The sequence below is a fragment of the Scyliorhinus torazame genome, chromosome 9, assembly GCF_047496885.1.
Source record: "Scyliorhinus torazame isolate Kashiwa2021f chromosome 9, sScyTor2.1, whole genome shotgun sequence".
Taxonomy (NCBI): Eukaryota; Metazoa; Chordata; class Chondrichthyes; order Carcharhiniformes; family Scyliorhinidae; genus Scyliorhinus; species Scyliorhinus torazame.
This window is the reverse complement of record NC_092715.1, coordinates 27,291,740-27,316,180: the sequence shown is the minus strand read 5'-3', so window position 1 is coordinate 27,316,180 and position 24,441 is coordinate 27,291,740. Positions and strand designations below refer to the sequence as shown.

Here is a 24,441-nt window from a genome sequence, read left to right as displayed (position 1 = left end):
AAATCATGATTTCTTATTACGTGCCCAAGAAATTCCAACTCTATCTTCCTGACCTTGGTCAGCAGAGTCCTTTTGATCGTGGATTTTACTGGCACCTCTTAGCATCATAGAATCCCTACGTACAGAAGGAGGCCATTTGGTCAATCACGCCTGCACCAACTCTCCAAAATAGCACCCTACCTAGGCCCACGTCCCCGCCTTATCCCTGTGACCCCACCTAACCTTTTGGACATTTAGCATGGCCAATCCACCTAACCTGCACATCTTTGGATTGTGGGAGGAAACCGGAGCACCCGGAAGAAACCCACGCAGCCACATGGAGAACATACAAATCCCACAGCAGTCGTCACCCAAGGTCGCAATAGAACCCAGATTCCTGGCACTGTGAGGCAGCAGTGCTAACCACGTGCCGCCCTTAATTGGTAGTGTGACTTGTCCAAGATATCCTCATTGTTCCCTTAAAAATTCACAACTCTGCAGCTTCAATTCTTCTCTGCATTGCTTCACGAATCATCCAAAACTCATTTCCATTTGTCAAAATTGGCATGATTGGAGCGTTTTCATGGAAATTACTACTGTTAAAACAAGTATTTGATCTTGGTGTTGTGCAATGCCACTCAAACCTGTCTAACTCAATATACAAAGAGCAGTACAGGGTGTGAATTTCAGAGTTTTGGGTCAATGAAGTTAAACATTTTGATCCTTCTGGTGTGTGGTTGCTGGGCCATCAGCAAGTGCTAGAAATTATCCACCTAACAAGGTAATGGTGACAAAAACAACTGGATTGTTCACGTGGCAACTGGATGCCATAAAGCCAAGTTCCATGCAGCAGACACTTTTCAAATCTCAGTCAGTCAAACTTCAATGTTCTGAATGGAATTTTCATGTCTCTATGTCCCTTTTGTATGTCATACCATATCAGTCCAGGGCAATATAAGCACTTACCATGTACCTTATTTATTTTATTCAAGGCAGTTGCTCCTGCTGGTTCAGTGATTAAATGATCCATGGTAGCCACGCAGCGATTTTCTTATATTCTAATTGCCAGAAAACATTCACACCATCCTAGTATAAGCACTGCACTTCATATGGACATGAGAAGTCATTGCAGCATTTAGATCCCAGAAATTTGCACATTTCTCTAGCACAGTAAGAGGTAAGCTTGAACAGTGATGGAGTTTGGGGGTCTGAGGGATCAGAGGCTGGTGGAGGCTGGTTTAGCACAGAGCTAAATCGCTGGCTTTGAAAGCAGACCAAGGCAGGCCAGCAGCACGGTTCAATTCCCGTACCAACCTCCCCGAACAGGCGCCGGAATGTGGCGACTAGGGGTTTTTCACAGTAACTTCATTTGAAACCTACTTGTGACAATAAGCGATTTTCATTTCATTCATGGGGGGGAGATTGATGGGTGTGTGCGTAGCTGTCGGCCTCGCTATCACATTTACATGACCAATCTTGCCCCCTTTTCCCAGTCCCAGAAAACAGATTTGTGGTTTTATTTACTAATCGACTTGTGGCCTGTGAGTGAGTTTTCATTCTGCTGTCTGCACCCTTATTTGCACACAGGCAATTTCAGCATAAAGACAGTGAGACTTGCTCCCTCCACCTCCCTATCTGTAGGCAAGGTTGCATTTATGGCCATTAAAATGGAACACTGTGACTTGGGCTCCCTTTTTAACCCCACTTTAGTGACTGTTGCTGAGCAATTGATGATGTCCCATTTCTATGGAAATTCACAATTTTAAAACAAAATCCCCCCCAAATCTTCTGTTTCATGAATATCAATGTGTTTTTTTACAATTTGTAACAATTGGCAGTCGGTGTTTAGAAGGCACTCATTACCAACACACCTGCTTCAGATGCTCTGATTTATGCGAATCAAATTGGGCTGCATACTTCTGTTTGCTTCTAAGCTATTCATTTTTTTTTTTGCGATACCAATTCATTGTGTTTCCCGGTTATAAATCATGCTGACAAGCACATGTCTCAGTTGCCTGATAGATGGCCGTGAAGTGAGATATGGCAATGTGAAAGAATTGTGTTTCCAAACAGAATGTGTCATTTGCAATAAAGAAGGTGTGCGGAATGAGACAGAAGATAAACTGTTATCACAGCTAAACATCTGCCATCGTCCATGTTTCGCACGTCCTCATTTTTGTCCTAACACAATAAAACTCAAACTTCTTGGAAAACTTGAAAGCATTTGGAAAGTTGATGAAATTACCAAGAGAGATTGACTCGGGTTGTATTCCGTGGCATTTAGATGACAGCGAATTTGAGGGTAGTTGGAGGGAAACTGTTTCCATGCTTGGAAAGTCTCAGGCAAGGGCATAACCTAAAAGTTAAAGCCAGGTCTTTAGGAGTGAAGTGAAGAAATCTCGTATTGATAAAGCTTGGTAGAAGTTTGCAAAGCTCTGAGGCAAACAGTAAATGTGCTTGATTAATTATTAATTTTAAAACTGAGATGTATACAGTTTTGTCAGTCAAGATATTTTTGCACATGGGAATTTGGTCAAAAATCAGCCATGATGTCACTGAGGGGCTAAATGGACAATGTCTCTTCCTATGTTCCTGAATGTCATGGCTCTACTGAGGAAAGATGGTTTACTCTCTCATTAAAGCTGATCTAGGACCCAATCTACCAGCTGCGTCCCGTTGGAATCAGGGTGGGATGCTACCAGGAGAGCCCTCCCTTGGTGTTCCCGTCAGCCATTTTGCCTTGCGGGATCTAGCCAGATCGATCGGCCACCCGGTATCTACCAGCCTTGTCGAGGAGACCACAGCCTGACACTCTCCAGCACTGGTCTCCACAAATGGGAACCGGGCAGAATGGTACCTTGGTGGGGGGGGTGGGCGATCGAAAGCCCCAGGGTGGCCAGCCTCTGGGCAGGGTGGCACCCTGGCACTGCTGATGGCAGATGGGTACCTTGACACTGCCAGCCAAGAACCCTGGCTGTGCCATCAGTGCCAGCCTGGCACAACAAGGGTGCCCAGGTGGCACTGCCAGGCTAGCAGGGGCACTACTAGGGTTCCGGTGCCTGTTCGGGTACATGGAGGGCGAATTCAGAATGTCCAATTCACCTAACAAGCACGTCTTTCGGGAATTGTGGGAGGAAACCGAAGTGCCTGGAGGAAACACACGCAGACACAGGGAGAACGTGCAGACTCTGCAGACAGTGACCCAAGTCGGGAATCGAACCTGGGACTCTGGCGCTGTGAAGCAACTGTGCTAACTACAGTGCTACCGTGCCGCCCCATTACACAATGGGGCAGATGTCTGGTGAATTTTGGATCTCATATGAAGATTTTAGTGTGCTTTCCGAGTAGGACCCAACTTTGAGGACACATATTTCAGACCTTGGAGAGTTATTGTTGGTGATGGACTGAGTGGTACAGTGGGCTAGAGCAATGTCTCTCTGCTTCTTGAGAGCTATATTTCAATCCAGCACAAGTAGATGACACCTCAGTTTGGGGACCTCAAGGAAGGTAAGTTTGGGAAGCCATGTTCTATTTTACAGAAGGCACTGATCAACATCTTGGAATGGTCTGTTGGTCAGGAGAAGATGATGGTGAAGCGTCACTGCGTTTGTAGTCCAGAGGCCCAGCCTTATTCTCTGGGGCCACCACAGGAGTTCAATAAATCTAGACTCCGTTCATGATGCCATGAAACTACTATTGAATGTCTAGATAGCCTTTAGGGAAGGGAATCTGCTTTCCTGACCTGGCCTGGCCTACATGTGACTCGAGACCCCTGCAATGTGGCTAACTCTTAACTTCTGAAAAGACCGAGCGAACCACTCAGTTCAAGGGCAATTAGGGTCGCCAGCAAGTGCTGGCCCTGCCAGCGATGTCCATCTCCCCATGAAAGAAGAAAGGAAAAATAAAGACTGATACCGAAAAGATCAGAATGGTGTAATATGAAAGATTTGCACAAGTTGGAACTGAGGCATGTTGTTGGAATAGATTAAAAGCCCCAAAAGGATATTCGCGACAAAAGAAAAAACGTGCATTTCACAAACATAGGAAATCCCAAAGTGCTTTACAGCCAATGAAGTACTTTTTGAACTTAGCCGCTGTCCCATTGTAATGTCCCATGCCCTCACGTTGATGGATGCAAATTTAAAGGAAAAAATTCACCAAGGGCAGATGTTTAATCTGAGAACGTTTGCAGGTTCACCTTCAAAATGGTACTCCTGCCTCTGCAAGAGTTAAGTATGAGGTTTTACATAATTTATGGTGATGGGGAATTAAATATGTTTAAAATGTTTAACTTGTATTGTGTTGCAGGGTATACCTCAACTACCGTGTGCCAAAGCATTGTACAACTATGAAGGAAAAGAGCCTGGTGATCTGAAGTTCAACAAGGGTGACATCATCATCCTGCGACGACAAGTGGATGAAAATTGGTACCATGGGGAAGTTAGTGGTGTCCATGGTTTTTTCCCCACCAACTTTGTCCAGATCATTAAACCTTTACCTCAGCCTCCACCACAGTGCAAAGCACTTTATGACTTTGAAGTGAAAGATAAGGAAGCGGATAAAGACTGCTTGCCATTCTCAAAGGTGAGGGCTTCCCTTTTTGTTCATTCAGGGGAAGTGTGTGTTCCTGACAAGGCTGGCATTTATTGCCCCGGGAAGATAGTGACGCTCTTTTTCTACTTAGCCTAATTTTGGGTGTGTTTGAATGGAATAATTTCCTTGCCCAGGCTATTCCACTGCCTATCACAATGCAACTGAGGAGTGGTTTTCCTTAGACAGTCATAAAGTACCAGACTTCCTATCTTGTGTGTTTTTTGTGAAGCTTTGCATTCTTTGTACCATTTGCACCCAGCTGTGAAAGCTGAGGGGTATTTCAAGTAAGGCAGACTTGCCAGTGCTATAATACAGATCAGAAAAAGGTTTTGTAATGCCAGACTGGTGCCAACACTTCTGATATTTCTGTAATTGTAAACCCCAGAGAGAGGTGACTCACCCCATTTCACACAACGAATCCTTAAAATAAACCATGGGTCTGCAACCAAGATCCTCTTCCATGCGACCAAACATAGTCAATCATTGAACTTACAGCTCCCAAACCCTAGTCCTGTCCACTGAGATAGAATTTGTTTACTTTGTGAAATAGGATTCCTGTTTTCCCAGGTGACTTAATTTATTTTTTGCTTCAGGATGATATCTTGACAGTGATACGTCGAGTCGATGAAAATTGGGCTGAGGGAATGTTGGGAGACAAGATAGGGATATTCCCAATTTCGTATGTTGAGGTAAGTAATTACTTTCAGTCGGCAGAGTGTATATGTATATATCTGATTTACGGGCAGCACGGTAGCATAGTGGTTAGCGCAATTGCTTCACAGCTCCAGGGTCCCAGGTTCGATTCCCAGCTGGGTCACTGTCTGTGCGGAGTCTGCACGTTCTCCCCGTGTGTGCGTGGGTTTCCTCCGGGTGCTCCGGTTTCCTCCCACAGTCCAAAGATGTGCAGGTTAGGTGGATTGGCCATGCTAAATTGCCCTTAGTGTCCAAAAATTGCCCTTAGTGTTGGTTGAGTTGGGTTACTGGGTTATGGGGATAGGGTGGTGTGGGCTTGAGTAGGGTGCTCTTTCCAAGAGCCGGTGCAGACTCGATGGGCTGAATGGCCTCCTTCTGAACTGTAAATTCTATGAACAGGTCACCCACCAACCTGAAATGTTGACTCAGTTTCTCTCCACAGATGCTGCCTGACTTGCTGAGTATTTCCAGAATTTTCTGCTTTTGTTTGTTTTGTGTGTGTGCAAATGTGCTGTTTACACTGTATTTTCAATACGTTTTTTTCATTGTAAGGGATAGAGGATTTACTTTTTGGAAAGATCACTGGTCGCATGCTGTTCACCCAAGTTTCCTCGTAAAAGTACCACTTAATGTTGCTACGTTGAATATATACTGCAGGGGAGGCCTTGAGGGTGTGTGTTACACAACACAGCGAGGAACAGATATACAACTACGCTGTAACCTATCCAGTCCAGGAATCTATTGTTTGAAAACACCAGTTATCCAGAAATCGTTTGAGCAGAATCACCTGTTCCCTTGATATCATCAGCATTTTAATTCAGTACTTTGGGAGGAGAAACAAAGAACAAAGAATAGTACAGCACAGGAACAGGCTCTTCGGCCCTCCAAGCCTGTGCCGATCACGACCAACCGCCTGTGTCCTTCTATCCCCTGTCAGTTCATGCGCCTCTCCAGATAAGTCTTAAAGGTCGCCAACGAATTTGCCTCAACCACCTCACTTGGCAGTTCATTCCAGGCCACCACCACCCTCTATGTAAAAAACTTGCCCCACACATCTCCACTGAACCTTTCCCCCCTCACCTTGAACTTGTGCCCTCTTGTAATTGTCATTTCCGCACTGTGAAAAAACCTCCAACTGTTCACCCTATCTATACCCCTAATAATTTTATAAACTTCTGTCAGGTCGCCCCTCAGCCTCCGTCTCTCTGGGGAGAACAATCCCAGTTTATTCAGTCTCTCCTCAGCTAATATCCTCCGTACCAGGCAACATCCTGGTAAACCTTTTCTGTACTCTCTCCAAAGTTTCCACATTCTTCTGGTAGAGTGGTGACCAGAATTGGGCACAATATTCCAAATAATAATAATCTTTATTGTCACAAGTAGACTTACATTAACACTGCAATGAAGTTACTGTGAAAAGCCCCGAACCAACAATCTATATAACTGTAACATAATTTGCGAACTTTTATACTCGATGCCCCGTCCGATGAAGGCAAGAATGCCATATGCTTTCTTTACCACCATTTCCACCTGTGCTGCCATGTTTTTTTTTCTTCTTCAAAATTTAGAGTACCCAATTCATTTTTTCTAATTAAGGGGCAATTTAGCGTGGCCAATCCACCTCGCCTGCACATCTTTTGGGTTGTGGGGACGAAACCCACGCAAACACGGGGAGAATGTGCAAGCTCCACACAGACAGTGACCCAGAGCCGGGATCGAACCTGGGACCTCGGCGCCGTGAAGCAACAGGGCTAACCCACTGCGCCACTGTGCTGCCCACTGTGCTGCCATTTTTTAAGGATCTGTGGACCTGCAAGTCCAGATCTCTGTGTGTGTCTATGCTCCTGATGGTTCTTCCATTTATTTTATAGCTCCCACCTGAATTGGATCTACCAAAATGCATCACCTCGCATTTGTCCAGGTTAAATTCCATCTGCCATTTCTCTGCCCAATTTTACAGCCTATCTATATCCTACTGTATTTTCTGACAATCTTCATCACTATCCGCAACTCCAACAATCTTAGTATCATCCGCAAACTTGCTAATCAGACCCACTACGTTTTCTTCCAAGTCATTTACATATATTACAAACGGCAGAAGTCACTGCGGTTCACCACTAGTTACAGACCTCCATTTGGAAAAACACCCTTCCACTGCTACCCTCTGTCTTCTATGGCCAAGCCAGTTCTGAATGCATCTCCCATCATTGGAAGATATAGGGTGCTATTCAACCCCCCCACCCCCCATGCCAGGTGGGAGAATTGCCGGGGCGCCGCGCAAATTGCGCCACGCCGCCCCGACCCCCGCATGCGATTCTTCCACCCCCCCCGGAAACCAGCGGCGTGCAATTCGCACCAGGCCGCTCGGAGAACCGGCGAGCGGCAATTCTCTGGCCCGGATGGGCCGAGCGGCCGCTACGACAGGTCCCCGACGGCGCCGTCCACCCCTGGTCGCTGCTGGCGGGAACTCTGCGGGAATGCTGGGCGGGCGGCCTGTGGGGGAGGGAGGGGGGCTCCTTCACCGGGGTGGCCTCTTGCGATCGGGGCCCATCGATCGGCGGGCCGACCCTCCCCCCCCCCCCCCACCCGGGGCTACCTCCTGCCGCGTGCGGCCCCAGAACACCGCCGCCATGTTGGTGAGGGGCCGGCGTGCATGCGCAGGATGGCGCGGTTCAACTGCGCATGCGCAGGATTGGGCTGCCCTGACTGCGCATGCGGGGGTTGGCGCGACGCCCATTTGGCGGCGCGTAAGGACGCTGGAGTGGCGTGAACTGCTCCAGCGCCGTGCTGGCCCCCTGTGGGGGCCAGAATAGGTCGTGCCCAGGCCCAGTTCGCGCCATCGTGAAACGCGACGGCGTTCACGACGGCGCGAACACTTGGCCTCCATATCGGAGAATCGCCCCCTTAATACTTGGTTAAGAAAACTATTTTTGTTACTGCTGTATAATGTTTTAATCATTGCTTTATGTTTCAGGAAAATATTTACAAATCGGTGTTTTCTGATTCTGACAATTGTTAGGCATTTCAATATCATTCTATAATCCAGAAAATTCCAGAAATGACAGTGGACCAAGTATTCTGGATTTGAGAGGTTGCAGTGTATTTGCATTCTATGCAATCAATTATTACAGCAGAAGATGAAAATGTCCAGTCAGAGGTTAATACAGCTCATATGGGACAGCTGAGCTGAGCTTCTGGCCTTGTTTTTTTTATGCTGTTAGGTATTGGTATGTAATTTCATTCATATCGTTCCTGGATTTTTACAACAATTAATGATAGTTTGGGTGGCGCAGTGGTTAGCATTGCTGCTTCGGGGCAGCACGGTGACGCAGTGGTTAGCATTGCTGCCTCGGGGCAGCACGGTGATACAGTGGTTAGCATTGCTGCTTCGGGGCAGCACGGTGACACAGTGGTTAGCATTGCTGCCTCGGGGCAGCATGGTGACCCAGTGGTTAGCATTGCTGCCTCGGGGCAGCATGGTGACCCAGTGGTTAGCATTGCTGCCTCGGGGCAGCACGGTGGCGCAGTGGTTAGCATTGCTGCCTCGGGGCAGCACGGTGACACAGTGGTTCGCATTGCTGCCTCGGGACACCACGGTGACACAGTGGTTAGCATTGCTGCCTCGGGGCAGCACGGTGGCGCAGTAGTTAGCATTGCTGCCTCGGGGCAGCACGGTGACACAGTGGTTAGCATTGCTGCCTCGGGGCAGCACGGTGGCGCAGTGGTTAGAAGTGCTGCCTCGGGGCAGCATGGTGACACAGTGGTTCGCATTGCTGCCTCGGGGCAGCACAGTGACACAGTGGTTAGCATTGCTGCGTCGGGGCTGCACGGTGACACAGTGGTTAGCATTGCTGCCTCGGGGCAGCACGGTGATGCAGTTGTTAGCATTGCTGCCTCGGGGCAGCACGGTGACACAGTGGTTAGCATTGCTGCCTCGGGGCAGCACGGTGACACAGTGGTTAGCATTGCTGCCTCGGGGCTGCATAGTGACACAGTGGTTAGCATTGCTGCCTCGGGGCAGCACGGTGACACTGGTTAACATTGCTGCCTCGGGGCAGCACGGTGACACAGTGGTTAGCATTGCTGCCTCGGGGCAGCACGGTGACACTGGTTAGCATTGCTGCCTCGGGGCAGCACGGTGACACAGTGGTTCGCATTGCTGCCTCGGGGCTGCACGGTGACACAGTGGTTAGCATTGCTGCTTCGGGGCAGCACGGTGACACAGTGGTTAGCATTGCTGCCTCGGGGCAGCACGGTGACACAGTGGTTAGCATTGCTGCCTCGGGGCAGCACGGTGACACAGTGGTTAGCATTGCTGCTTCGGGGCAGCATGGTGATACAGTGGTTAGCATTGCTGCCTCGGGGCAGAACGGTGGCGCAGTGGTTAGCATTGCTGCCTCGGGGCAGAACGGTGGCGCAGTGGTTAGCATTGCTGCCTCGGGGCAGCACGGTGACACTGGTTAGCATTGCTGCCTCGGGGCTGCACAGTGACACAGGGGTTAGCATTGCTGCCTCGGGGCAGCACGGTGACACTGGTTAGCATTGATGCCTCGGGGCAGCACGGTGACACAGTGATTAGCATTGCTGCCTCGGGGCAGCACGGTGACACAGTGGTTAGCATTGCTGCCTCGGGCCAGCACGGTGACACAGTGGTTAGCATTGCTGCCTCGGGGCAGCACGGTGACACAGTGGTTAGCATTGCTGCCTTGGGGCAGCACGGTGGCGCAATGGTTAGCATTGCTGCCTCGGGGCAGCACGGTGACACAGTGGTTAGCATTGCTGCCTCGGGGCAGCACGGTGACACAGTGGTTACCATTGCAGCTTCGGGGCAGCACGGTGACACTGTGGTTAGCATTGCTGCCTCGGGGCAGCACGGTGATGCAGTGGTTAGCATTGCTGCCTCGGGGCAGCACGGTGACACAGTGGTTAGCATTGCTGCCTTGGGGCAGCACGGTGATGCAGTGGTTAGCATTGCTGCCTCGGGGCAGCACAGTGACACAGTGGTTAGCATTGCTGCCTTGGGGCAGCACGGTGATGCAGTGGTTAGCATTGCTGCCTCGGGGCAGCACGGTGACACAGTGGTTAGCATTGCTGCCTCGGGGCAGCACGGTGACACTGTGGTTAGCATTGCTGCTTCGGGGCAGCACGGTGACACAGTGGTTAGCATTGCTGCCTCGGGGCAGCACGGTGACACAGTGGTTAGCATTGCTGCTTCAGGGCAGCACGGTGACACAGTGGTTAGCATTGCTGCCTCGGGGCAGCACGGTGACACAGTGGTTAGCATTGCTGCTTCGGGGCAGCACGGTGACACAGTGGTTAGCATTGCTGCCCCGGGGCAGCACGGTGACACAGTGGTTAGCATTGCTGCCTCGGGGCAGCACGGTGATGCAGTGGTTAGCATTGCTGCCTCGGGGCAGCACGGTGACACAGTGGTTAGCATTGCTGCCTCGGGGCAGCACGGTGGCGCAGTGGTTAGCATTGCTGCCTCGGGGCTGCACAGTGACATAATGGTTAGCATTGCTGCCTCGGGGCAGCACGGTGATACAGTGGTTAGCATTGCTGCCTCGGGGCAGCACAGTGATACAGTGGTTAGCATTGCTGCCTCGGGGCAGCATGGCGACACAGTGGTTAGCATTGCTGCCTCGGGGCAGCACGGTGACACAGTGGTTAGCATTGCTGCCTTGGGGCAGCACGGTGACACAGTGGTTAGCATTGCTGCCTCGGGGCAGCACGGTGATGCAGTGGTTAGCATTGCTGCCTCGGGGCAGCACGGTGACACAGTGGTTAGCATTGCTGCCTCGGGGCAGCATGATGACACAGTGGTTCGCATTGCTGCCTCGGGGCAGCACAGTGACACAGTGGTTAGCATTGCTGCGTCGGGGCTGCACGGTGACACAGTGGTTAGCATTGCTGCCTCGGGGCAGCACGGTGATGCAGTTGTTAGCATTGCTGCCTCGGTGCAGCACGGTGACACAGTGGTTAGCATTGCTGCCTCGGGGCAGCACGATGACACAGTGGTTTGCATTGCTGCCTCGGGGCAGCACGGTGACACAGTGGTTAGCATTGCTGCCTCGGGGCAGCACAGTGGCGCAGTGGTTAGAAGTGCTGCCTCGGGGCAGCACGGTGGCGCAGTGGTTAGCATTGCCGCCTCATCGGTCCGAGGTTCGATCCCAGCTCTGGGTCACTGTCCGTGTGGAGTTAGCACATTCTCCCCATGTCTGCGTGGGTTTTGCCCCCACAACCCAAAGATGTGCAGGGTAGGTGGATTGGCCACACTAAAAAAATTGCCCTTAATTGGAAAAAATGAATCGGGTACTCTAAATTTAAAAAGAAAGAAGTGCTGCCTCATGGCTCCGAGGTCCTGGGTTCGATCCCAGCCCCGGGTCATTGTCTGTGTGGAATTTTCACATTCTTGCTGTGTCTGTGTGGGTCTCACCACCACATACCTAAAAGATGTGCAGGGTTGGTGAATTGGCCACGCTAAATTGCCGCTTAATTGGGGGGAAAAAAAATTGGTACTCTAAATTTATATTAAAAAAAACAATTAATGATAGTGTAATGGTGCCATTACTGAGACTAGCTTTCAGTTCCATATTTTTTATCAATTGAATATATTAGTTAATGTTTTCGAACTTGTGACCTAGGACTTTTGGATTACTAGGACAATGACATTCCCACAGCACCACCATCTCTTCCAGATTCTATATGACAATGGCTTATCTGATTATGGCCTTAACTCCACCTGGGACCTGTCCTCTACAGGAAAGAGGAAAGTTGTCAGGCAACCACCTTTTCTGAATTAAACAAGAGACAATAAATCGCTGATACATTCTCCATGGCATCGCCTTGACCAATCAGCATCCTTTTCTTCTCCAGTATAAGTTGTTGCTCCCTTTGAGATTTGGCATTCTTGCATTTGTCCTGATGAGTGCAAGGTCAAAGGTTTTGACACACTGTCTCTTTTTTTTCAGTAATACTCAATATCTGTACTACCAAGTGACTAATTATGTATTTCTGTATATTTTATTTATGACTCTCACTGCTAATTTATGCTGCAGCCAATAAACTCATTGTGCATATTAAGTTTTTACTGTTAATTTGGTGTTAGAACACTGAAAAGTGCTAATCAAATTCCATAATCATGCAAAGCTGCAGACATGCTAATAGCACCAACCTCCGGTTTGTTCGGAGTGATGTTTACAGTGATGAAACAAACGTAAACGATAATGATAACGTTTCAAAATTTAATTTGGATTGCATTCAAAATTAAAATTTGAGCCTGCTGATGTAGCAGCCCACTGAATTCCGGCCATTCGGATAAGTTTCTTCAGCGCAGATACCAATCATTTCTATGGTTTGAGAAACTTTTTTTTTATTATTCCCAGTTTAACTCAACAGCCAAACAGCTAATACAGCTGGATAAACCTCCAACCTCCACTTCTGGAAGTGGCGAATCGGGCGAAGGCAACAGCAATATCCCAGCGGCTGCACACAGCAATTCTGCCCCGAAACCCGGAGACATCACGAAAAAGAACACCAAAAAACGTCACTCGTTCACCTCGCTGACCATGTCCAACAAAGCATCTCAGTCATCTCAAAACCGGCACTCCATGGAGATCAGCCCTCCCGTCCTGATAAGCTCCAGTAACCCAACAGCCGCAGCTCGCATCAGTGAATTGGGTGGACTCTCCTGCAGCGCTCCTTCTCAGGTAACTGGCCCGGCGGTTTCTGGCTGCTCACGTGTTCTGAAGCCATTTGTTGTTAGATTCCATTCCCCTTTGCAATAAACGACAACATTCCATTTGCCGTCCCTTTTTATTTTGAAAATGTTTTTATTGAGTTATCACATTTTGTATCCAACAATTTACAAAACGCTAAAGCAGCCCATATATTCACAACAGAAGAGCATCCCAACAACAACCGTGGCTGTGACCCCCCCCCCCCCCCCCCCCCTTAAACAAGCGTAATTTTCTTCCAAATTAGATATTCTTCAACATGGCCAAGACACGTATTTACGGACACTTATGTACAGTTTGGTTCGGACTTTAGCTTGCTTGTGAGTCCGACCTAGAATCATAGATTCTGCAGCTTTTATCCCTCCTGCTTGTCCTTCGCGTTCTACTTGCGTGTGCTTTCCCCATCCCCCCAACCACTTCCTTCCGCCGCCCCACCCCCAACCTTTCCCTCTGTCCATGTATAGCCTTGTCTACCCCCTCACCCCCAATTTATTGGTTGCTTGCTACAAACAGGTCTTCGAACAAGTCTTCATCCGATCCACGGATTGCAAATTTTATTTTCTCAAGCCTGAGGAATTCCGCCAGGTCAGCGAGCTAGTCTGCAGCCTTGGGTGGTGCTGCCGATCCCCAACCGAGCAGGATTCTCCGGCCGGCGGGCTGTGGCTGCCCAGCAGTAGAATTGTAGGTTTGGGGTTGGGGGGGTGGCGGTGGCAGGCTTCCCACCTTTCTTGTCCACGATAGGACCTTCTTTTGGATCTTTGGGTGCTTCGCCCCCCACCGCACCACACAGACAAAAACGCCATGATTAACCTGTCAACTGCGTTGAGAAAGGCCTTGGGGAATGTAGATCTTGAGGGATCTGAACAGGAAGAGGAACCTGGGCACTATGTTCATTTTGATCGTCTGTATTCTCCCTGCGAGGGAGAATGCGAGTGAACCCCACCTGTGCAGGTCCTTTATTGACTTCCTCCACCAGACTCGTCAGGTTCCATTTGTGGATCCGTGTCAGTCGTGAGCTATTTGGTTCCCCAGGTAGCGGAATTTAGTTTGGGGCCATTCGAACGGCAGTCCCCCTAGCTCTGTCCCTCCCCCCTGCGGGTTCACAAGGATGATTCTGGCTCTTGCTCAGGTTAAGCTTGTAAGCTGAGAAGGCTCCAAACTCCTTGAGGAGTTTCATTATCCCTTCCATGCTGGTCTGGTCTGGGGAATCGAGGTGCAGAGGAGCAGGACATCCGTATAGAGTGAGACTCAATGCTCTCTATCCCCCCCCCCCCCCCCCCCTCCCATTCGATACCTCTCCACCCCTTCGCCGTTCTGAGGGCAGTTGCCAGTGGCTCAGTTGTCAGGGCAAAGAGTAACAGGGATAAAGTGCATCCCTGTCTCATGCCTCTGTGCAGCCGGAAGTATCTAGAGCTGGTGGTGTTTGTCCGTACGCTTGTCATGGGAGCGCTGTACAGTAGTTTCAGCCAGGAGGTGAACTCTGGCCCGAAGCCAAACTGTTCCAATACCTCTAGGAGGTACTTGCATTTGACTCTGTCCAAGGCCTTTTCTGCGTCCAGAGAGATGATCACTTCTGGTGTTCTCTCCCCGGATGGGGTCGCAATCACGTTCAGCAGGCGCCTGGTGTTCGCTGTTAGCTGCCTGCCCTTGATAAAGCCCAACTGATTTTCTGCGACTACCTCTGGCACACAACTCTCCAGCCGCCTCGCCAGGGCCTTAGCCAGGATCTTTGTGTTAGCGTTTAGGAGTGAGATGGGTCTATCGGACCCACATTCCATCAGGTCTTTGAATTTTTTGGTTATCAACGATATTGAGGCTTGGGCCAGCGTTGGTGGCAGTGTGGTTGCGAACATTTCCCCGCAAGTGCGGGGCCAGTGCTGGCGCAAATATTTTGTAGAAGTCAGTCTAGAATCAACCTGGCCCCGGCGCCTTTCCATTTTCTAATTACTTGCTGCATACTAATTGTTATGGGCCAGGTTTAGAGAACCCCAAAGTGTACCATGGAGTTCACCTGACCCACAACTTTTAATAGATTGTGGTATGGGGAGCACACGGCCCACTCGACAGGTGTGGTACAGCAGAAATGGAAAAGTATTTTTTAAAGCAAAACAATGTTTATTCTGTGAACTCAAGTTAACCTTTTTAAAACATACAGTGAACATCTTAGCAACCATTAATTCGAATACAACCCCCAAAAGAATACAACACTAAGTAATCCTTAATAACTTCCCAAACAACATCCAGAAGACAAAAGAAACACTTTAAAAAAAAATTGAGAGTGCCCAATTAATTTTTGCTAATTAAGGGGCAATTTAGCATGGCCAATCCACCTACCCTGCACATATTTGGATTGTGGGGGCGAAACCCACGGAAACACGGTGAGAATGTGCAAATTCCACACGGACAGTGACCCAGAGCTGGGATCGAACCTGGGACCTCGGCGCCGTGAGGCAGCAATGCTACCCACTGCGCCACAGTGCTGTCCTCAAAGAAACACCTTTTAACAGAAGCACATCAGGGTTACATTCACTACTGAGAACATTTATAATTCTGAATTCACCAAATGATCAAGAAATAGTCTTTTCATGGCAGAGAGAACAGCAGTACACCTGCTTTGTCTGGCTTCAGCTCCAACACTGAAACGAAACCAAAAAAAAAGCACAGACACACCAAGCTTTTCTCAAAGTGAAACTAAAAAGCTCAGCTCCACCCACACTCTGACATCACTGCAGTAACATGAGCAGTCAAACATTTCTTAAAGTGACATTCTCATGACACTAACCTATTGTGATTCATGTACTGGGACACCCAGTTCCTACTGCAATCTCTCCATTTAAATACTATACTGCTTTTCCATTCTAATTTTCCCACATTATGCTCCATCTGCCAAATCTTCGTCCCCCCTCTTAACTGTCTCTTCTTTGGAACGTTACCTCTGTTACTCTCGCCACAGATGTTGCCAATCTGCTGAGCTTTTCCTGCACCATCTATTTTTATTCCCCTTTATCCACTTTGCTTGTTACTTATAGGGAATCCCTACAGAATCATAGGATCCCTTCAGACGGAGGCTATCCGGCCCATCGAGTTAGCACCGACACTCCGAAAGAGTACCTTACCCAGGCCCAATCCCCCATCCTATCCCCGCAACCCCACCTAGGGGCAATTTAGCATGGTCAATCCACCTAACGTGCACACCTTTGGATTGTGGGAAGAAACTGGAGCACCCAGAGGAAACCCACGCATACATGGGAAAGATGTGCAAACTGCACACAGTCACCCGAGGTCGGAATCGAACCTGGGTTTCTGACACTGTGAGGCAGCAGTACTAACCACTATGCCTCCATGCTGCCCACTTCCCCTCCGTGCTGCCCACTTCCCCATACGTCTAATAAATTAGTTGAACACAATTTTGCTTTCACAAAGCCATGTTGGTTGTGGTTTTCGAAGTACGCTGCTTTTGCCTCCTTCATAATAGATTCTAGCAATTTCCTTTTGACAGATATCAGGCTAAGTGGCCTGTAGTTTTCTGCTTTCTATCTCCCTCCTTTCTTGAATAAAGATGTTACATTTGCTATTTTGTAATTCGCTGGCACCCTTCCAGAATCTAAGGAATTTGGGGAAGTTATAACCAATGCCTTTACCACCTCTGCAGTCACTTCTTTTAAGACCCTAAGATGCAGGCCATCTGGCCCTGGGACTTGGTCAGTCTTTAGGTCTAATAAACTTTCCAGCATCTTTTCCCTAGAGATGCTGATTTTTTTTAAGATCCTCTCTCCCATTCATCTTTGATATTCAATTATCTTGGGAAGATTTCTAAGTCTTCGACCATGAAGACAGACTTCTACCATTTTGTTATTTTCCATTATTAATTCTCCAGACTCAGTCTCTAGAGAATCAACACTAGCTTTACTTACTCTTTTTCCTTTTAAATACTTGTAGAAATTCTCAGTGACTGTTTTTATATTACTAGCTAGCTTTCGCTCATACTCTTTTTCTCCATCTTTCTTTTTATCATTCTTTGCTGGCTATTAAAACCTGATCTGTTCTGTCAATAATCTTTGCAGATTTGTGCTGTGGTTCTTTCAATTTAATACAATCCTTAACTTCTTTATTTAACCACGGGTGATGCATCCTTCTCAAAGAGTCTTTCTTTCTTATTGGGATAAATCTTTGCGGAGAGAGTTATTAGTATCTTATTAAAATTCTACCACTGCATCTCTATTGTCCTGCTGTTTAAACTAGTTTCCCAGTTTATTTTTGCTCTGGCTTCATAGCCTTATAATTACTCACACTTCACCCCTTCAGACTGAACATGAAGTTCTATCATGTTATATCACTGTCACCGAAAGCCTCCTTTACCACAATGTTATTGATTAATCCTGCCTCATTTCTCATTATCAGGTCCAGAACAGCCTGTTTCCTGATTGCTCCTGGAATGTACTGCTCTGAGAATTTGTTCCGCATACACTCAATGAATTTACATGGAAACATACATAGAAAATAGAAGCAGGAGGAGGCCAGTCAGCCCTTCGAGCCTGCTCCGCCATTCATTATGATCATGGCTGATCATTAAGTTAATTAACCTGATCCTGCCTTCACTCCATATCCCTTGATTCACCAATCTGGGTGAAGGAACTTCTCCTCACCTCAGTCCTAAAAGATTTACCCCTTATCCTCAAACTATGGCCCCTAGTTCCCGTACCGGCCTCCCCGAACAGGCTCCGGAATGTGGCGACTAGGGGCTTTTCTCAGTAACTTCATTGAAGCCTACTTGTGACAATAAGCGATTAGGGAAAAAAAAAAAGTTCTGGACTCCCCCACTATCGGAAACATTCTTTCTGAATCTACCCTGTCTAATCCTGTTAGAATTTTATAAGTGTCTATGAGATTCCCTCTCACTCTTCTAAGCTCCAATGAATATAATCCTAACCGACTCAATCTCTTCTCATATAACAGTCCTGCCACCCCAGGAATCAGTTTAGTAAACCTTCATTGCACTCCCTCCATAGCAAGAACATCCTTCCTTAGATAAGGATGCCAAAACTGCACACAATGCTCCAGTAAGATGTCTTACAACACCAGGTTAAAGTCCAACAGGTTTGTTTCGATGTCACTAGCTTTCAGAGCGCTGCTCCTTCCTCAGATGAAGCTAGTGATATCGAAACAAACCTGTTGGACTTTAACCTGGTGTTGTAAGACTTCTTACTGTGCTCACCCCAGTCCAAGGCCGGCATCTCCACATCATGGCTCCAATATTCCAGGTGTGACCTCACCAATGACCTATACAATTGCAGTAAAACATCTCTATTTCTCGCTATGAAGGCCAACATTCTATTTACCTTCTTTACTGCCTTATGTGCCTGCGCTTACTTTCAGCGACTGATGGATAACCATTTAAATAATAATCTGCCTTCCTATTTTTTCTACCAAAGCGAATAATCACATTATATTGCATCTTCCATGCATATGCCCACTCACTCAGCCTCTCCAAATCATGCTGAAGCATCTCTGCATCCTCCTCACAACTCACCCTCCCATCCAACTTTGTATCATCTGCAAATTTGGAGATAATACATTTAGTTTCCTTGTCCAAATCATTAACATATAATGTGAACAGTTGGGGTCCTAGCACAGATACCTGCAGTGCCCCACTAGTCACTGCCTGCTAATCGGAAAAAGACCCAGATATTCCAACTTTTTCCCTCCTGTCTGCTTACCAGCTTTTTATCCATTCCAAGACACAACCCACGATCCTTTGCACTTTAAGTTGACATAGTAATATGCCATGTGAGACCTTGTTGAAAGCCTTCTGAAAGTCTAAATAAACCACATCCACCAGTTCTCCTTAGTCAACTCGACTCATTACATCTTCAAAGAAATCAAGTAGATTTGCTAGCATGATTTCCCTTTTGTAAATCCATGCTGACTTTGTCTGATTATACCACTGATTTCCAAATGCTATGCTATGAAATCCTTGACAATGGATTCTAGCAACCTCCCTACTACTGACGTATGGCTCACTGGTCTATAATTTCCTGTTTCTCTCTACTTCCTTTTTTGAATAGTGGGGTTATATTAGCTACTCTCTAATCAATAGGGACCCATTCCAGAACCCAAAGAATTTTGGAAAATGACCACCAATGGATCTACAATTGCTCGGACCACGTCCTCCATTAAAATAATAATCTTTATTAGTGTCACAAGTAGGCTTACATTAACACTGCAATGGAGCTACTGTGAAAAGCCCCCAGTCGCCAAATTCCGTCACTTGTTCGGGTACACAGAGGGAGAATTCAGAATGTCTAATTCACCTAACAGCATGTCTTTCGGGACTTGTGGGAGGAAACCGGAGCACCCGGAGGAAACCCACGCAGACACGGCGAGAAAGTGCAAATTCCGCATAGACAGTGACCCAAGTCGGGAATCAAACCCAGGCCCCTGGCTCCAGAGAGACACCAGCCGGGCGGTGTTCAGCACTGGTCCCCACAAACAGGGACCAAGCGGAATGGCACTTGGAGGGTGGGGGTCTCCCAGGTGATCGGAGCCCCCGGGTGTTCGGCCTCCAGGCAGTCTGGTACCCTGGCACTGCTGGTGCCACCCAGGCACCTTGGTACTGCCAGCGTGGCACTCTGGCAGTGACTCCCTGCAGTGCCACCTGGGTGCCACTCTGGCACTGCCAAGATGCTCAGCTGGACCTGCCATGTTGGCAGGGGCCAGGCTGACATTTTGGTCACACCAGGGGTTGGGCCTGGGGGTCCCCTGCCAATGTGAGCTGGGGTACAGCGGGCCTGAGGACCCTCTTACAGGTGAGTTGGGGCTTTGTGGGGGTCGCTTCGGGGATCAAGAGAGCGGAGTGCCATTTAAAAATGGCATCTGATCTTTTCCTGCTCTGAGGAGCTCCGCTGATCAGACAAGGAAAATAACAACAGAGTGCCGTTAAATAGCGTGCCGGGAATGACCCTGGAAATCCTCCACAACACGGACTCTGATTTTTAAGAATTAAACCGTGCCCCTCGTCTCTGTAATGGTTGACAAGTCATACATATTTATTTTTATTCGCGCTAATTATTCATCAAGTTTGTTACTAAAGTTACGTGCATTCAGCTCCAAACTCAGGTTATCATTACCCAAATCACAACCATAATCTAGTACCTTGTTGTTATCCGTTGACTTGCTGCACCCCCCTCACACAATTTCCTGCTACAAGATTAAATACAGGAGGTTTTTGTCTGAACATTCTCAGGGTGGGCATCACTGGCAGGGTGTGCATTTATTGCCCATCCTTAATGACCCTGAGAAAATGGTGCTGGAACCCCTCCTCGAAGTGCTGCATGGAGGTGTGCCGTTCTTTTATCGATCCAAACGGCTTGCTTTAGGTAAGGGTATCGGGATTTCTTCCCTAACAAACACCAGCGAATCATTTGCGTTTTGACTACAACCTGGCACTTTCACGGTCACTTGCACTGATACCAGCTTTCCATTTACAGGTTGTTTTTTTTCTGAATTGAATTAAAATCCTCAAATTACCATTTACAACAGACGGCAGGGGAAATGTCTTTACGCAGCTCGCTGTAAAGTTGTAGAATTTGCTTCCAGGGTTAGTGATTGAAGCAGAAACAAAATCACCATTCGAGATTATTGGATAGGCACATGGAGCACACCAGAATGACAGGGAGTGGGATAGCTTGATCTTGGTTTCGGACAATGCTCAGCACAACATCGAGGGCCGAACGGCCTGTTCTGTGCTGTACTGTTCTATGTTCTATGAGATTAGATTGGTCAGATGGATGAAGGAAAAGCGCTAAAATATATGGAATCCAAATAGTTTGCAGTGAATTTTGCAAACTGGCTCTAGGATGTCAGTGTTATTGCCCATCTCTAATTGCCCTTGAGAAGGTATTGATGAGCTGACTTCTTGAACCGCTGCAGTCCTTGGTGTAGGCAGGGAGGGAATTCCAGGATTTTAACTCCGCTACAGTGAAAGAAGAGCGATGTATTTCCAAGCCCCAAGAATTAAGTGAATTGGAGGGGAACTTTCAGGTGATGGTATTCCCATGCATCTGCTACCCTTGTTCAGCTAGATGGTTGGAACTATGTGCTCACATGAAGGCTAAATGGCAACACGATTAGTTGGACTCTGGTCTATTTCTGTGTTGTAACTTTTTACGCATCTCTAGGCAAGGCTCTCGCTGGTGTTCACTGTGGAACAGCAATTGACAAATTGAATGGATTGATGAGCCATAGTACCAGAAGAGCAGGGGACAATATTAGAATATCAAGCTTAAACTACACAATGCTTCTGTCAGAACTTCCCCAGAGTATAGTGTAACCCAAACCACAAGCTTAGAAAGCAGTGCAGAGAAAAACCATGAAACGTATTTCGAGCCTCAGACGACAGAGTGCTGAAATCCCAAAGGAACTGGGATTTTTCAAACTTGGAAGTTGGTGACTTTGAAGTGACTTTTGCTGAGGTATATTTTAAATTGTAAACCCTTACAGAAAAACATAAATCTCTTAACAGTACCGTACTTCAAACCGATGGGGTCAGGCGCGCAGATTCACATTGCTGAAAGTAAAAATTAAGACAAATGGCGGTCCTCACGGATTGGTCCTCTCGGGAGATTTCTGTAGAGGAAAACATTTGTAAGGAATAGTTCAGTGTTATGATGGAAGAACTGCAGGCCGCCCGAATGGAGCGTCTAAGTGTGCCTTTCCTCTCCCACGTCCTATCGTTTGATCTTTCAAAGCATCTTAAATTGATTTTGTGGAACCTATTGCAACTCTTCAGGATATTAATAAGTAGACTACAAAGGATTTTCGACAAAGGGAGCTGCAGGTGCTGAATAGCTTGCAACTGAAGGTTTCTTTAGGGGCAGACATTGAATAGAGAGACATGGAATATAAAATAGCTTGAACAAACAAATTAGAGTGAAGCTGGTTCCTGAACAGCTGTTCCAGTAAAGATACGGCACTGGCATCTACTCGACAATGTGGATTATAGCCCAGGTATGTCTTGGTGCACAAGAAGCAGGGCAAATTTAACCTAGTCTCTCCAGTGTTAGAAGGTGCCATTGAAATGGTAGTTACTGACCAAGAACCTGATCACTGACGTCCAGTTTGTGTTCCGCCAGTGCCACTCAGCCCCAAACCACACTGCAGCCTCGATCCAAACATTAACACATGAGCTGAATTTCAGAGGTGAGGTGAGAGTGACTGCTCTTGATCTCAAGACAGCTTTTGACCGACTGGCTTCAAGAAGCCCTAGCAAAACTGGAGTCAATGGGTATTGGGGGGGGGGGGGGGGGGGGCAGGCGGGCGCACTGCACAACGCTCAACACTGTTTACAATTCTCAGATCATGAAGCTGTCCATACCCACATGCAGCAAGACCTGGCCAAGAGGAGATTCAGGCTTGGGCTGATAAGTGGCAAGGAACATTAATGCAATACAAGTGCCAGACCACCTCCAGCAGGAGAGATCATAAACATCTCCCCTTGACATTCAGTGGCATTACCATTACTGAATCCTCCACCATTAGGGCGGCACAGTGGTCAGCACTGCTGCCTCACAGCGCCAGGGACCCGAGTTCAATTCCAGCCTTGGGTACTGTATGAATGGAGTTTGCACATTCTCCCCATGTCTGCGTGGGTTTCATCCGGGTGCTCCGGTTTCCTCCCACGGTCCAAAGATGTGCAGGTTAGGTGGATTGGCCATGCTAAATTTCACCTTAGTGTCAGGGGTGTACAAGTTAGTTAGGGAGACAGGATAGGGCAAGGGACTGGGCCTAGGTAGGGTGCTCTTTCAGAGGGTCGGTGCAGACCCAAATGGCCAAATGACCTCCTTCTGCACTGTAGAGATTCTAAGATTCTATGATTAATTAACATCCTGGGGTCACCATTGATGAGAATCTTTACTGGACCAGCTATATAGATATTGTGGCTACAAGAGCAGGTCAGATGCTGGCAATTCTGTGGTGAGGAACTCACCTCACTCCCCAAAGCCTGTCTACCATCTACAAGGCACATGTCAGGAGCATGATGGCATATCGTCCACTTTTTTGGATGAGTGCAGCTCCAACAACTCTCAGAAGTTCAGCACCTTTCAGGACAAAGCAGCCTGTTTGACCCATTCATCCCTCAAGCATTCACTCCGGGCGCACAGCGGCAGCCGTATGTACTACCTACAAGATTCATTGCAGGAACTCTCCAAATCTCCTTTCACAGCGCCTCCCAAATCCACGATCTCTATCACCTAAAGGAACCAGGACAGCAAATATATGGCAACACCACCACCTGCAAGTTTCCCTCCAAGCCACTCACCATCTTGACTTGGAACTGTATTGCTATTCCTTCACTGTCATCGTATCAATATCCTCCAGCTCCCTATCTGACAGCCCGGTGAGTGTATCTAGACCAGATGGACTGCAGAGGTTGCAGATGTCATCTCATCTCCATCTTCTCAAAGCCAGTTAAGAATAGGCAATAAATGTTGGCCTTATCATTGATACACACATCCCATGAACAATTTTTTAAAAGAGCAGCTCTCATATTAGTGGTAACTAAAACAGGAGCCCTGATAATGTGTGAAGAGCATATTTTATTTTTCTACTGGTTTACATAAACTCACAGTGATATATTTGAGGGTGATTTTAGGTGGATGTTTAGTGAATACTGAACAGCTGGTTCAGATGTTGAAATGTTCATCGTATCTCAGAGGAGATGTTTGACAAGAGCACACAGAGCCATCCCCGGATGTTCTTTTGTGCCCCCGTTGGCAGCTATGTTTTCAGCTGCTGGCCTTGAGCTCTGGAATTCCCTCCCTAATCATCTCACTTTCTCCCTCTCTCCTTTAAGACACCGCTTAAAATCTAGCTGTTAAGAAACGTCTACTTCCACGTGAGAATTTTCAGATGTTTTAATTAGAATTGTATAGAATGTTCAACAAGGGAAAGAGGCCAAAGTCCAACTGGTCCATGCCAGTCTTTATGCTCTGCAGCCCTCTTTCTCTACCCTATATCCTTCCATTCATTGCTCCCTCTTATTTATCTTGCTTGTCTATTATGGGCCAGGGTTTAGAGAATCCCAAAGTATATCATGGAGTTCACACGACACACAATTGTTTATAGATTTTGGTTACGGGGAGCACAAGGGCCCACTTTACAGGTGTGATGCAACAGAGAGCTAAAGTATGTTTAAAACAAAACAATGTTTATTCTATGAATTCAGTTAACACTTTATAAACACACAGTAAACATCGTATCAACTACAAACACTGATACTTTCCCAAATACAATATTCTATAGGTAACCCTTAATAACTTCCCAAACAACATCCATAAGTTAAATCCTTTTTAAAATAAAGACAGCAGGTTTAAATGCTCTACAGAAACAGGTATTACTTTGAAATCATCAATGATCTGAAGACATTCTTTAGCTTGTAGAG

General features: G+C 47.4%; 1 protein-coding gene across 4 annotated transcripts in view; it reads left to right on the top strand.

Annotated features, from left to right (window-relative positions):
• Positions 1-24,441, top strand: part of sh3rf1 (SH3 domain containing ring finger 1) — a 239,833-nt gene that overhangs the window by 147,005 nt on the left and 68,387 nt on the right. For all 4 annotated transcript variants that reach the window (XM_072515735.1, XM_072515737.1, XM_072515734.1 and 1 more), the window contains 3 exons: positions 4,288-4,563; positions 5,166-5,261; positions 12,651-12,974. In XM_072515735.1, the coding sequence (XP_072371836.1) occupies positions 4,288-4,563; positions 5,166-5,261; positions 12,651-12,974 (696 nt within the window). The remainder of the gene's footprint in view (positions 1-4,287; positions 4,564-5,165; positions 5,262-12,650; positions 12,975-24,441) is intronic.